The sequence below is a fragment of the Castor canadensis genome, chromosome 14 (assembly GCF_047511655.1).
Source record: "Castor canadensis chromosome 14, mCasCan1.hap1v2, whole genome shotgun sequence".
NCBI lineage: Eukaryota > Metazoa > Chordata > Mammalia > Rodentia > Castoridae > Castor > Castor canadensis.
The window spans coordinates 66,675,910-66,691,030 of NC_133399.1; the positions used below are offsets into that span (position 1 = coordinate 66,675,910).

At 33.2% G+C, this 15,121-nt stretch overlaps 1 protein-coding gene across 1 annotated transcript in view; it reads right to left on the minus strand.

The window, feature by feature from the left end:
- Positions 1-15,121, minus strand: part of Tnks (tankyrase) — a 148,735-nt gene that overhangs the window by 52,732 nt on the left and 80,882 nt on the right. The window contains exons 6-10 of the mRNA XM_020152882.2: positions 7,630-7,724; positions 6,134-6,200; positions 5,668-5,854; positions 1,544-1,665; positions 47-138 (exon numbers count right to left, since the gene is read on the minus strand). Of these exons, the coding sequence (XP_020008471.1) occupies positions 47-138; positions 1,544-1,665; positions 5,668-5,854; positions 6,134-6,200; positions 7,630-7,724 (563 nt within the window). The remainder of the gene's footprint in view (positions 1-46; positions 139-1,543; positions 1,666-5,667; positions 5,855-6,133; positions 6,201-7,629; positions 7,725-15,121) is intronic.

A 15,121-nucleotide genomic window follows, 5' to 3' on the forward strand; every position in this document is an offset into this window, starting at 1 on the left:
ATTTCCTCTCTAAGAACTAAACAACTCCTTCTGCAACTATACTTACTCTTTATTTTTTTCATTGACATTTGCTCCTTTTCTAAGTAACAATTCTGTCACTTGTTTTCGTTTGGGATGCAGGGAAGCCACAGCACAGTGCTATAAAATAGACAAAAGTAAGTTAATAACATAAATTTCTATTTGAAAAGTAGATTTCTGTATTAAATAGTGTCCTCTACCTATTTAGAACATTATCTCAGAGCATCTGAACATAACTATATATTTTACATAATAGAGATAATATTCCCTTCTAAGTACTTTGGGAGTATAAAACATAACCCTCTATGCCAAGGTAAAATCATGTTTTAAGTTAAGCATTAAAAGAGTGACCTTATTTCTTTTCCTTTAGCCAATAATGATTCAGCATGTATCCCATCGAAAGCATCAGAACACTGCCTCTTCAAAACTACAGAACTCTGTAACTGAATTATTCAAGACTTCATTAGGCTATCAGCCATACAAGTCAGTATTTCTCAAATTCCTACACTGATAAGACTCCCAAAGCTATGGGAGAATAAGCTTCTATGTCCTGGGGTTAGCAAGAATGTGATGAACTTGAACAGTTTAGAGGAAGAAATATTCTCAGACATTTTATGTTTTATCACAATGTTTATACAACTTTTGGATTCTTCATTTTATATTAATGCTCATCTTAAAATTAAAAATAACACTACCTACAGGTGAATAAGATGAATATTCAAAAAGAGCAGGTCAGGTTTATTCTGTGGCTTTGAGTATCTTCTGGCATAATTGCTGAATAGCCTGAATGTACCTGAACCCCAGTCTGACAGACATATATTTAAGAGCACATACAATTGGTCTGTTTCAGTTTGGTGTTTTCAGCAGATATTAAGTTTGAATTTTTGTGCTATGTATAAGGATGTTAACTGAAGTACACGTAAAGGTCAATATAAGTATCACACATGCTTAAATTGTGAATTCAGGGACAACACCAACCAGTCCTACAACTATGCCCTAATGTGCATAAGCAAAATAAGCAAATTTTTCTGCAAGGATAGTCAAAGAAAAAAAAAATGGATAGCTATAAGGGCAATTTATGTAGTCTGGGACAGAAAATTCCTAGTTTTACCATTTTTCCACATGAATATAAACAGTTATTTGAATACAATTACTCAAAAGATGCAAATATCTATGAAAATACACTAATATTCTACAGAAAATGAATATAGTATTTTACCTAGTTAACATTCACCAAAAAGAAGATTCTATCAGGAAGATCACACCTTGTATTTTATGGAATTATTGACTTTCGCTTGGGCAAAGACAAAGACAACTTCCAAATCAAGGTTGAGCAAATATTCTCTCACCTACAAAAAGGATCATGCTCTGAACCAAATTTAAAAATTGGTACAACCAACACTAAAATGCAAGTTCCAGGCATTTCAAATAGTAAGAGCAGTTTAAAGTTTCTGAAATGAAAACCATTATTTTGTGCTTGCACTATTATTATAAGCCCAAGGAATGGATTAATATAAAATCTTACCAGTGCTGTTTCATGAGACTGTGGTTGTTTGAAATTAATGATTTCCAAAGCAAGTGTTTTTTTAACCTTGGCTAGGTCTGCTTCTCTGGCTGCTTGTAGTAAAGAATGTCCTTTAAATTCATCTGTCAATGAAATAATGGTTGACATATAATAGTTTAAAATTTATAAAAAAAGAAAATTAGTGAGCATGGTGATGCATGTCTATGATCCTTGCACTTGGGAGACTGACAAGTTTACAAGTTTAAGGCCATCCTGGGCTATGCAGTGAGTTCAAGGTCAACCTAGACTACACAGACTGTCTCAAAAAGAAAGAAATAAAGCTAAAAACATCTCTAGCATGGTCATAAGTAAGAGAATTATTAAATTTATATATTTCTGATTCACCTAAAGCGGTAATATGACTACAACAATGTAAAGGATAAAGATGTAGATTAATGAAAAGTTTTGAAGTATGTATGCTCTGAAATAAGACTTTCGTACTTTCAAAATTCATAAAGATTCACACACAAGAACACTTATTGCAACAAAGTTTTTAAAACAGGCAACCTAAATGCTCATCAAAAGGAAACCAGCAAAATAATTTGTGAACACATGTGCTGGAATACTTTAAAGCTCTTAAACAAAAAACACAGATCTATATATAGTGACATAAAAGTATATATTGTTAAGTGAAAATTCATGGACCTAAGAGAAAGGACAGGCTGAGTCACTCGTTTTTGTTTTGTTACTGCTCCTGCAAAACAAAAGGAATTCTGTAACAGAGGGAATTCTGCCACTACAACTAAACACAAGTAAAGGCATAGAAAAAGACATGTAGAGAAACAGTCACTGAAAGATTAATAGCAGTTATGTTTTCACACAGAGAAAACTAAAATAAGCAAGAACTTCCAGAATTTGAAATTTTTTCAAAGAACAATATTTTATTATTTTCATAAGCAAGTAAGAGCTCTCCAAAAGCCATATTTAAATTACTTGCATTTAAGTAAGAGTTCAAAATTATTATTTATTAAAACTATGTGATCTTATTTTCTATTTTGCAAATTTGGTTTCATTTTGATATACCCACTTATCAACAAAAAGCTAAACATTGTTTTAAAAACATGGAAATGATTCATGACTTAATGTATTATGTAACGATTTCAGATCCTTGTATCTGAGTGGCTCTATGTTCATTCTCTCTTCCTTTCTCTTCTCTCCTTTCTTCCAAATGTCCCATCATCTGCCTCCCTCTCAAAAGACAGGGATGTACACAGACATTGTGTCCATATATCACATGCCCTATTAGCTCCTAGTCATCATCGTTCACGGTCTCAGTTTGGGCACTCTGGATAAGCCTTCCAGACCTTCTCCATTATTGGGTTAGGAAGGACCCCTTCATGTGGGCCCCAAAGCACTTGCATTTAGCCTTATCACCTGACAGAACTGATAAGTTCTGTTAGTATGTTAGTCTTATTTGTATGTTAGTCTTATTACCTAGCACAAAGCTTGCATATGGTATGTTCTCAACAAATATTTGTTGCATGAATGCTAAATATTTATATAATAAGCTTTGGCAAGCTCAGGAAAAGAAGTATTTTTACATGACCTCTTATTTATTGGTTCTTTATCACTGCTAAATTCCTCAAAGTGTAGGACTTTGAAACTTCAGAAACCAAAAAATCGAGGTCAAGTGAGATGAAAAAGCCAGTAAATACAAATTACCAAGTCAAACATTTTGATTTTAATAATAAAGTATGGGAAAATGAAGTCAGAGAATTATGAATGGCCATAAGTAAGGAGCAGGATTGTGACAAGTACAAGAACTGATATCAAGCAAAATGTAGTTTTGCTGGAGTTACCAGTCTAGAGAAAATTTAAACTGAAAGCATGATACTGACTTTTCCTCTAATGATAAATATTGTATAAATATCAAAGTCACAAAAGCAGTTTGACTTTTTAAATTACTTCTTTGTATTCAGGAATGGAAGCACGAAAGAAAATTACATGGGCAAATTTATGAAAAACATAAAACAAGATTGGAGTACTAAGGAAATTAAGAAATTATGGTACAGTAATGAAATCAAATAGTATGATATCTTTTCTCATAATATATTCCTATATTTCTCATAAAATATTCCTTATCTTTGCTCTTTAGAAAAAAAGTAAAGATTTCTACCTACATTAATTTTGAAATTTAAAATATTTTATTAAGGAACAGTTAAGAAAATTTTTAAAAACTTAGAGAATGGAAACTTCTATCAATTATACAACTGTCCTAAACTTCTAAATGCAAATGTTACAAAAAGGTTTGCTTTTAAAACTTCAAGGAAGTTATATAGTTAAAAAGAAGGTGGTGAAACTGTAAATTGCTCAAACCTACCCTGTCATTTTAATATTTATAAAACATCTAAAAGTTTCTCTTTTTAAATATATTCTGAAACAAGGATGGAATCCTGATTATCTTATTCATTTGGCTTCATGAAAAGAACAAATAATAGACCAGAAAGAGCAGAAAAAAATGTGTGTAATGATATGGTTGCTGGGCATGATAAAAAAAAAATTTTTGTTTCCTCTAAAATTTTCTTTAAACAAATTCTGCAATTGTAATGTATGGTACAAAGCAGCAGTTGACATGAGAATGAAATGTGAAGTTTGAGAACTTGTAATAATACTCATAGTTTGTAAAATGATTCAAAGGGAAAAGAAAGGCCAAATGATGACGTGGGATTAAGTTGAATTAATGTATAAACTAAGACAAGGAAATTGGAAACAGTAAAGTAAGTGTTGAGTAGAGTGAAATTCAATTTGACAAACTTGCTGAGAACATACACTCTATTAAATTGGGGTTGGGTAGAGATAGAGGCCCAAACACAAATACTATTCCACATTTTTCTCAGATAACAAGGAATTATGCAGATAGTAAAGCAAATAGCCTTTTTCTCCATGACTCTAAATTTTTCCTAGAAGACAGAAAACAAATTGAAAAATGAAGTATATAATGAGTGAATAAATGAAGTCCTACAATGATTCATTATAAAGATACCTGTCCAGTTATAATCTCATTTATATTGGAGTATAATCCAGCAAATGCCACATATTTGAATACAATAAATTTAAAAACACTTAAGATGAAAACTGCAGAGAATTCTTCCTATTTAACATAAACTAGTTTAAAACCTATTTAAGTATAAATAATGTTGGCATCATTTTGACCATTCCTTTTCCTTAAGTTATCATTTAGCAAAGATTTTCTTAGGTGGTTTCTGATTCTTAGAATCCTACATGTAGGAGAGAATACAGGTCACAGACAAGTTAAAGACCAGGTATGTACCACCTAGTTTAATTTAAACCTGAAATGCCCATATGCAGAATTAAATATATCTCAGTATTAATATAACAAACTATATGTAATATCCTGAATGAGATCCTAGAACAGAAAAAGCACTTGAGACAAAAACTAAAGAAACCTAAATAGAATATGGCCTTTAGTTAATAATGAATCAATATTAGCTTATTAATTGTGATAAATGTTCCATATTAATGCAAAATGTTAGTAATACAGAAAAATTGGGTATGGGTTATATAAGAACTCTCTGTACTAGCTTTAAAAATTCTGTGCATCAAAAACTATTCTAAAACAAAAAGGTTGCGTAAATACATATATAGAGAGATAAATAATATGCATCAGTAATTATGAAGATTATCTTCATTAAATCATAAACATTACCTCATTTAAATTTGGGTATGTGGTAATACTTGGGAAATAACACACAAAAACAAAAAACGATGGTACAACTCTGCAGGACTTGGAAAATTATGAGTGCTCAATAATATTAGTTATCATCAGAATTTTTTGCTCTGATTTGTACACTGTTATATTCCTAGTGTCTCTCATATAGTCAAAATATTTGAAAATGATTGTTGATCAATTCATCCTCATTAGCCTTAAAGAAAAGGATGCTTAACATATTTATTAGAATTAGGCTTAAACAAACACAAAATATACAGTGTGTGTGTATTTAAGATTCCTGTGGAATTCATGAAGGAAAAGTATATGATAGTACACTTGTAAGAATGGAAGGACATAATTTAAGTTAGACTCCAATTTACAGCTAGCAATATTGATTTTACGATATAATACATACAAGTTAGTCTCTCCCGAAGCTCAGGAGTTGGGGCCATATCCACAGCGCTTTTGCCATGGCAGTTGACTAATGTGGGATCAGCACCATGGCTAAGTAACAAGGAGCAAACTTCTACACGATTCTTGGAAGCAGCCTCATGTAGTGGGGTAAATTGCCAGAGATCCATGGCATTGACACAAGCTCCATGCTGCATTGAGGAAAAAGGTTTTATGTTAGCAATCACTTCACTGCACACTAAATCAAACTCAGAAAACATCTATTTCACTGAAAATTTCAGTTGCAAATTTTTTGAAATGTGATTGCTTCAATTCCAGCTCTTAAAAAACAGCTTAAGTTGAATGTTTTAAAATTTTTAAGCAATAGGAATATTTTTAAAAAATTATATTATTTTCATAAGAAATCTTAGTGGCCAAAAAACTACATGAAGTAATGACAAGTAAAAAAAGAAGCACTGAATTTCTCTTACCTTTAGTAGAAGTTCTGTGACTTCATAATGTCCATATGAACACGCATTATGAAGAGGCACAAGCCCACTAAACGGAAGGAGGCAAATGAATATGCTTAAATGTCAAACATCTTAGACATGTATCTGTGAAGTGCTAAAAACAAATCCAATAATTCAAACATATAAGAATATTAAAATACTTAAAGCATTTAATGAAAGAATTCAAAGCACAGCTTCTGTTCACACACTTTGTATTTAATGTGTGCTTTTTGTAAATGGTCTTTAAAAGTAACGATAAAATATTAATTAGAAGAATAGTGAGGAAAAGGAAGAAGATAACTCCATGCTTTATATATCAATTATGTAAGGAAATGTTAACTGGCAGTGAAATGAAATATTCTTACCATTTAAATTCACTTTCATGGTAATTTCCAGTATAAGGATTAAATATCAAAATTATTATAACTTGCATACCAAAGTACTGTAAATGAGTAAAAAAAGAAAAACAACAACCCTTTTTCTGTGGTGTACTTCTCTTGATGACTCACCTATTGTACACCCATCTGTTTTCAGGCATGCACCAAAAAAAAAAAAATACCACTGAGATGTACAAGAGCATCAGGCATTTATGCCCCATACTCTGGGACCCCATTCACATATGGCATAAAACCTAGCACAGGCAAGAGAGAAACTGCACAGAAAAGAGCAGATTTGAAAGGCATGGAATCCCCTTTTCTGAACGTCTCAAGAACTGAGTTAATGTCTATGCTTCCTGAGATTGGGGAGGGGGGGTGGGCAGAATGAAAGAAAGTGCCTTAATATAATAATATAATATTAATAATATAATCCACCTCACCTGGGTGGGGTCAGTTATTTTTTTAGATCACACAGTGAGATAAATGAGAAATGTTAGCCTTTCATATAGTACAGCAAACCTAATGTCCATAATGTCCCTAGAGACTAGAGAGGGAACTGGTACAAAGTTTTGCAAAATTCACCTGTTCATAAAATAAATGACATAACTTTTTTTCTGGGTCCCACTCCCTTCACTCCCATATGAATCTTCAAAAGGATCTTCTAGATTTTCTTAGTTGAGAGTCCAAGATTTCATCAGGGGAAAGCCTCCCACCAAATTAGAATATTGTACTTGCTATTTGGGTTAATGTCTGATGCATAAGCTTCCTGTGCTACGAGATTATCACAATTTTCAATTTGTTTTATTTTCCTGAAAGGCAATTTAAGAATTGAACATAAAAATCAGAAATGAGGAAAATTTTAACTTTAAATAAGAGAAATGCTAGAAAATTAAACTGATTTAGAAAATTATTATGAGACATCTCCATAATAAGTAAGTACATGAAAATAAGATCTGAAATCAAACTTATAAACGTTCTTAATGAACAGGATATATGAGTTTCTTTGTCTACAGCATGAAACATCACAGTACCAAATGATGAAAACAAAGCATAATAATCCATAAATGGAACCGTTAAAAGGAAATCAATCAATACACCTACCCTTTGTCTTTTGCATGAACGTCAGCACCATGCTGAAGAAGAAGCTGAACTATCCGAACTCTGTTGTAGCCAGCTGCTAGATGTAAAGGAGTAGACTAGAAAAGAGAATGAGAAACACACATTCCTTCTTCAGGCAAAAAATTTTTACTTTGTTATTTAACCTGTATTTTCTCAGATTTAAATACAATGAAAGTTAGCATAAAAAATACTGGCATGAAATGCCAAAAATTCACATTCTATAACTGAATAAGAGATAATTCACTTTTGAGAGAAAATTCTAATTTCACTGCCATCTGCTATGGTTTGAATTTGATTTGTCCTCACCAAAATTCATGTAGAAGTCTGATCCCCATTGTAATGGTGTCTAGTGTCGAGGTTTTAAGAGATTAGTGCTTTCCTCAAGGCAGTAAGTCACTGCTCTGGAAGGTCATGGTTATCACAAGAGCAGGTTGTTATAAGGAAATTTGGTACTCTCTCTCTGTCAGTGGCCCTTGCTAGATGCTGGTTCCAGGCCATCTGGACCTTCCAGCCACAAGAACATATCTCTGTTCTTTATATATTACCCAGCGTCAGATTATAGCAATACAGAATGGATTAAGACATTCTCTATTTCCCTTTCATGTATTTTAAGGCCTTCCACATTCAAGCCCTACTCTTTCAATCTTACAGTCCTCCTTGTAATTTCTAACATGAACCATTCTTCCTCATGAGCATGACATCAGGGATCACATTTCCTGTAACTGCAAACATTCAACCTTACCCTACTGAAGTCCTGTCCTCCCAAGTTCTAACTTTTAAATCCCAATTTTACAAGACCTTATCTAAAAATGCAGCTCTCAAACTTTAATAGGAAAGCCTGAAAATCATCCCTAAAGAATTATTTGAAGAAATGTTAGTGGAAACCAAAAGGACAATGCACAGTATTCATTCTGTATGGCTCCTACTAGTGAGTCAAAAACAGTTTGCTACATTGGGTGCAATGAAATATGCCTAGATGGTATTTTATCATCTATTTGATACACCTAATATACTGTATAAATACAAGAGAAAAAGTTTCTTCTCAACTAACTTTTACCACCTTTTTAATTTGAACCAAGTTATTAAAAGGCTCTCTGCTAAAATTTAATATAGCAATTAAAATAATCAAACTTTTCACTTTAAAAAAAATCAGAAATAAATTTTAATTAAAAACTTCTTACAACCATAGCAGTTCTCTACCTTTGCTTATTTAAAGTTAAAGTACTGTACCAATTTCACACACAAGCTCTTAATATACTTTAATGCACTCTCTTTCATTATTACTGTCTTCTATTTGGGGCCTTTTAATTTTATAACAAGATTTTCAATTCACTTTCTTTGCTCATTTCAAATGTCAAAGTACAAAAGAATAACTACATACTATACTCTCTATTACTGTTTTCAAGGTACTACACACATATTCTCACAGTCTCTAAATTAGAAAACATTTCGAACAATGCACAGCTATTAATAAGGAAACCAGGTAGATTAGAAGAGAGTCCTGAATATGAAGTCAGGGAACCTGATTACATTCCCAGATCCTATGAAACCCTGTGAAAGTCCTATTACCCATGTGTGAGTCTCAGCTTCTTTATGTGCAAAACAGCAATAAAATCACCCAGTCATCCATTTTAGCTATCTTGGTAACTCATGAAAAAAAGTTATTAAAAAGTTTCCTCCCCTAAGTGTTTTTTTCCCCTCCCCAGTACTGGTGACTGAACTATGGGAAACCACTTAGCTATGCCCCCAGTCCTTTCTCCTTTTTAGTTTGTATTTGAGATAGGGTCTCATGAAAACTTTGCCCTGGCTGTCTTTGAACTTCAATCTTCCTACCTCTGCCTCCTCAGTAGCTGAGATTACAGATGTGTCTCACCAGTGTGCTGTAGGTGTGACTCAAGCGGTAAAACAAGAAAATGTAAAATGCCATAAAAACAATCGATTAAGGCAGCCTGGCATTGTGGTCCATGCTTGCAATCCCAGCACTCAGTGGCTGTGGCAGGAGAATAAAGGGGTTGAGGCCAGACTGGGCTACATCCCAAAACACTATCTAAATAAAGAAACAAACAAAATTTTTGTATCATCAAACAATAGACCCCACTGAATTTCTAATTTTAGATACAGGTCAATGTTCCTGCAATGATACCTTTGGATCTTAAAGTTACTTTTAGACTCTTGTACCACCTTTATTTTAGAAAGATACTTTTGCTGCTTAGTGAAGTTTTGATTATCCACTTTTCTTCCTTTTAATACCTTACTCTACTGTTTTCTGACTTGCATTGTTTTAAGAGAAGAAATCTGTAATCATCTTTATCTTTGTTTCTTTGTACTTGTGCTTTTTATCTCTGGACTTCTTAATGTTTCCCCCTTGATCCTACACTTTAGCTACTGTGGTGTACCTTTGCATAATTTTCTTTTTTTTTTAAAGTGCTTGCTGGACTTTTAGATCCAAACAGTTTTCACTAAATTAGAAAAACTTTAGGTATTATTTCACTAAGTATTTTTTCTGCTTCCTCTCCCATTATTCTATCCTTAAGGGACTGAATCACATAATGTGTATATATAATGGGCATATATATATATATGCCCATTATATATACACATTATATATAAAGGTTTCTTTTAAGTATTTTTAGGAAGAACCAGAGCAGCCCTTAGTGTAAGATTATTTTTACCTCACTACAGAGGCATTGCCCTCCTGAATACTCTATGATATCCAAGGAATTATGAAGGTCTTCCATTCTGGCTGGTGGCAACAGAAACTATTAAAGACTCTGTATGAGTTCCTAAGATCTTCTCAGCCTTTTGGGTGGTTCCTTTGCCAGGCTCAAGTAGTTTCTGATACATGTGTTAATCAATTTCAACTAAGGACAGTAAGGGGACCCTTTACAGGTCTCCCTGGTCTATGCCTTAGTAACTTTTACTGCCTCAGTCTCCCCAAATTCCTGTTCCATCTCCACAACTTAAGACTATCAGGTTCCCTCTCCTTCCATTAATACATGGAAACTCTAGGGAGTAAAAAGGAGCCACTATGCAGCTCATCCTATTTGTCTCCCCTTCTCAAGAATGTTCAGTGTCTTGAAACCACTGCTTCACGTATTTTGTCTGTTTTTCCTAGTGTCAAGAAGGAAGGTGAATCTGACACACTTTTAGGACTTTACACTGCAGTTGCAATGCTTCCTCCAGAGACAAAGACTGCTTTGAATGACTAGTCAGTAAGCTCTTTACGGTCTTGTGGACATTTAATAGTTCATGGAAAAGGCGTCTTAAATAAAACTTTGCATATAGTTGACTCACTAATTTCTATTTATTTCCAAAAATGAGGAAAATCCCTAAATAAAAATATACGTATATATTAATACTTTATTTAGAAGGGCAAAATTTAAGAAAACAATCATCTAGTTCCCAATTAGAAAAAAACTCTTTAAGAATAAACAATTAACAATGCTTTTAAAAAAAGGTAATATATCTAGTTGATCAAGGCTGAAATTATAACATAACTCAGAGATGTGAGAAGGCTCTGTAATAGAACAGGTAGAAAATGATATAAGCTTGATATAAAGTGACTTTTATGGTACTCAGGATTGAACCCAGGGCCTTACACAAGCTAGACTAGCACTCTAGCACTGAGCTACCTTCTTGGTCCTAAATGTTCCCTTTCTTGTCTAATTAATTTGTGGTTACATTTGTATTGCTTGTAAACTGGAAATTAACTTTCCTCTTCCTACTGAAACTTTTTGGGTGAGAACATTCCTTGCCAAATATGTCTTGCCAAATTCTTGTGTGACTGGTACCATAGTGCTATGTAGTTCATTTACCATTATATCAGATGACACATTGTGTCTGAATATTCTACTGTTAGTGATAATACTGTGCAACATACCATCAGTTTTGCAAGTGCTACCATCTATGAACTCCTAAGTCTTAGGTACCTTTGTAATTTTTAACTTCCTACATCTCTTAAAAAACTATATGTAAATATAAACAAACAAAATAATTTTAACTTAAAAACAAACCTAAGTCTGGCATCTGATTTAGCTCTCAGTTTTAATTGGTCTCATTTATTAATTATTTACATTTATTAACCATTCTCCTACAGTCCCTTTAAAAATTCAAATAATACAGAATATATAAATGGTTCTTTCTACTTCTCCCTCAACCCAACAAGTCCCTTTTCCAAAGGTAATCATGGTTTAGTCACACAAGTATCATTTGAGATATTTTTCCATGTCTATGAACATGTATTTATTTTTCTTCTTGAGTTCTTTTTGTTGCTATTTTTGTCACAAAAATAGGATGGTATTATATCCTGTAATTTGCTTTTTTCCTCTTAATGTTGTTACACAGATGTCTGTTTTATTCTTGTAATGGCTGTACAATATTTCCATTGTATGCTATACCATAATTACATACCCACTGCCTATAAATGGATATTTAAGTATTTTAGTTTTTGGTTTATCTCATCAAAATGTCTCATTTTAATCTATTATTTGGTTAAAATAAATCAGTGTTTCCCTTCTATAAATAAAATAGCACATCAGCCATTAAGACAAAATTCCTACGAAAATACAATAAATACATAATCAGAGCCTTATTAAGTTTCTATCAGGCACAGAGACATGATTAATCTGCTAAGAAGGAAAGAGCTAAAAAGCTCTTTGAGACAGTGTAACTGAGATAAGAATCTAAACAAATTAAAAGCTAGAGAATCAATACAGGCCTGAGTCCATGGAAATAAATATATCTCATTGCTGATGCCTGTCTTTTGAAAGGATATTTTAAGCAGTAGTAAAATGAAGAACAGATAGTCTCCTTGAAATTTCTTAACTCTTGGAGTACTACAATGAGCAGTACAAAATGCACAATGTGTATTAACTTGTTTACACAGCCACTTCCTGTGCTGGAAATTATTATTACCTCCATAGAACAAATGAAGAAACTGAGGAATGGGAAGATAATAGCAGAGTCAGGGGTCAAATACAGAGGGGGTGATTTCAGACTCCCTTTCTGTGTTCCTTCTTTCTCTTTAGCTGGGAGCTCAGAATCTAGATAGGATGTTAAGAAATGGACTGGTGTGGTTGAGTGACAGAAAGAATTACTATTTATGGGCAGGGACTTTCCTGGTTCTGATTCATAGATCAACACTCAGATTCATAGATCATCACACATTAAAATCTTTCAACACTGACAGTGTGACCAAACCATTAGAATGAACACCCAGAACTGTTGAACACTTAATAATAGAAGCTGCCTAAAAATTGTTAAGTATAGCAGGACAAGGAAGAATAACATGATTGAAATTGGAGAATTAATTTATTCTGCTTCTTTCCCTGTGCAAGATCTTTCTAGCTATCTCTAAAAAATAGTCACTTGGTTTCTTCTGGAACTAACCCCTCTGCTTTTCACAGAATAATTGCCTAATTGGTCAACCTCTGGTTGGTCGGTATCCTCTCCTGCCTTTTTTGGTGCAACTGGGTTTGAATTCAGAGCTTCATGTTGCAAAGCAGGCACTCTATCTCTTGAGCTACACTTCCAGTTCATTTTGTTCTTGTTATTTTGGAGATGTGGTCTCGTGAACTATTTGCCAAGGCTGGCCTTGAATGTGATCCTCCTGATCTCAGCCTCCCAGATTGTAGGATTACAAGCATGAACCCCAGGCATTGTCTCAGTATCCTCCCCGTCCCCCCCCCTTTTTTTTTTTTCAAAGTATGACACTCTAAGTCAAGCACTAAATCCAGACGTGGAGTGATCTAAACTAGTAAACTCTCTTTCCTTAAAAAAAAAAAAAAAAGGCAGGGAAAGGTAAGCAGAATATGTCAGAGTTATTCATGCTGAAAATTCCAACACTGCCTTGTGAGGCTGGGCTACTTGCCATAGCTGCCATATAAAGTCAAATAAGATTCTATGAATTCTCGATAAGATTATATGAATAGAATAATGATTGATATTTTATGGGCTCAGAGAGGATGCTCTTCCAAAGTAACATATGTATTCATCTTCAGGAAGGAACTTTAGGCATTTGAAAAGTTATAGAACTTGTGAAATTTTTATAGAACAAGTATTCTGTACTTTACTGCTTTAAATAGAAAAAATATTTTTAAAGTGAGAATATAAAGGACTACCTTTGTTCTAAAGTATATGTATTAGGAAGAAAGAGAGGAGAAAAGCAATGAACAGAAAAGAAGGAACAGGAATTCCATAGAGAAATCTTTGTGAGACAGAGCTCTGAATGCCAGCTTATTTAATTTTAACTTAACATTATCATTGCGATATTCCAAGGGGATTCTTGAACAGCTAGTGATTTGTGTTTTTCTTTTTCAGCCTCAGCCTTCCAGAATCAGCAAAAGAACTGAAATGTATGAATAAAAATGAATTTCTAGCATCCTTTCATAGGTTTTGTATGGGGGGCTTAGTACTCTCAAAGTGTAGCATTAGTTTTTCATTGTTTAATAAAAAACTTTAGACTTTATAGAAACAAGATCTCCTGGTCTGATAGTAGCCTGCTTTATACTTTAAGGATAAAATTGTTTACAGTATGCAAATCTCACATGAATTCCTTTTTCTAACTAATATTCACATTCTTAGGTTTTTTCCATTACCAAAGCATCAATGATTCTAAGTGATGTACAATAGAATAGATGACTTGTTTTTGGAACAAGAAACTAGTTCAAGTTGTACCGAATGGCATTTAAAGATTACATAGGAGGGAACAATTCTACACCAGAGCATTAGGTAGTGATTTTAACTGTAAACCAGGAGGGTGGCAAACTCCTAAAAGAGTTGCTAAAATCAGTTAAAACTGATTTTAATATGGTTAAGACTACTAGGACTTTGGAGACATGCTGTCACCTCAAAGTTCCTTCAATGATACTGTCCTTGTTTTTTCTGGATTTATGCATATGAAGGCAGAAAGGATGCCACAGCAGAGATCTCTAGTCCTATTTCCTGCCCAAAGCCTTTCCCAGTTCTAACAAGATGTTGAATCCTCTCTGAAAGTAAGATATTATTTTAATGGTATTCATGAGTAGAATATTATATTACTATTAAAAAATTAAAGCATCTTTTCAAAAGGAAAATTAAAAATAAAAGCATTTACATTTAGAATTAGTCTCTTTCCAAATTTACTAGTTTGGTTACTGAAATACGCATTTCAAGTGATTATACATGCCATTTATAGTGTGTTTTCAAAGTATTACTACTGATGCCATTCTTAGAAGAGAAAAATGTTTCTCACCAGTCATTTAATTGAATGAGTGCACAGATGAATATGCATAAGAAAGAGAGATAGGCTTGTTCAATTATTACAACCTTCTTTATAATTAAAAATTATAAAAATTAAAAAGACTGGATATTTGTGTCCCTTCAAAATTCCTACGTTGAAGCCCTTCCCCAACATGACAGTATTTGGAGACAGGGTCTTTAGGAGGCAATAAGCTTTCAATGAGGTCATGGGATAGGGATCAGTGCCCTTATAAGA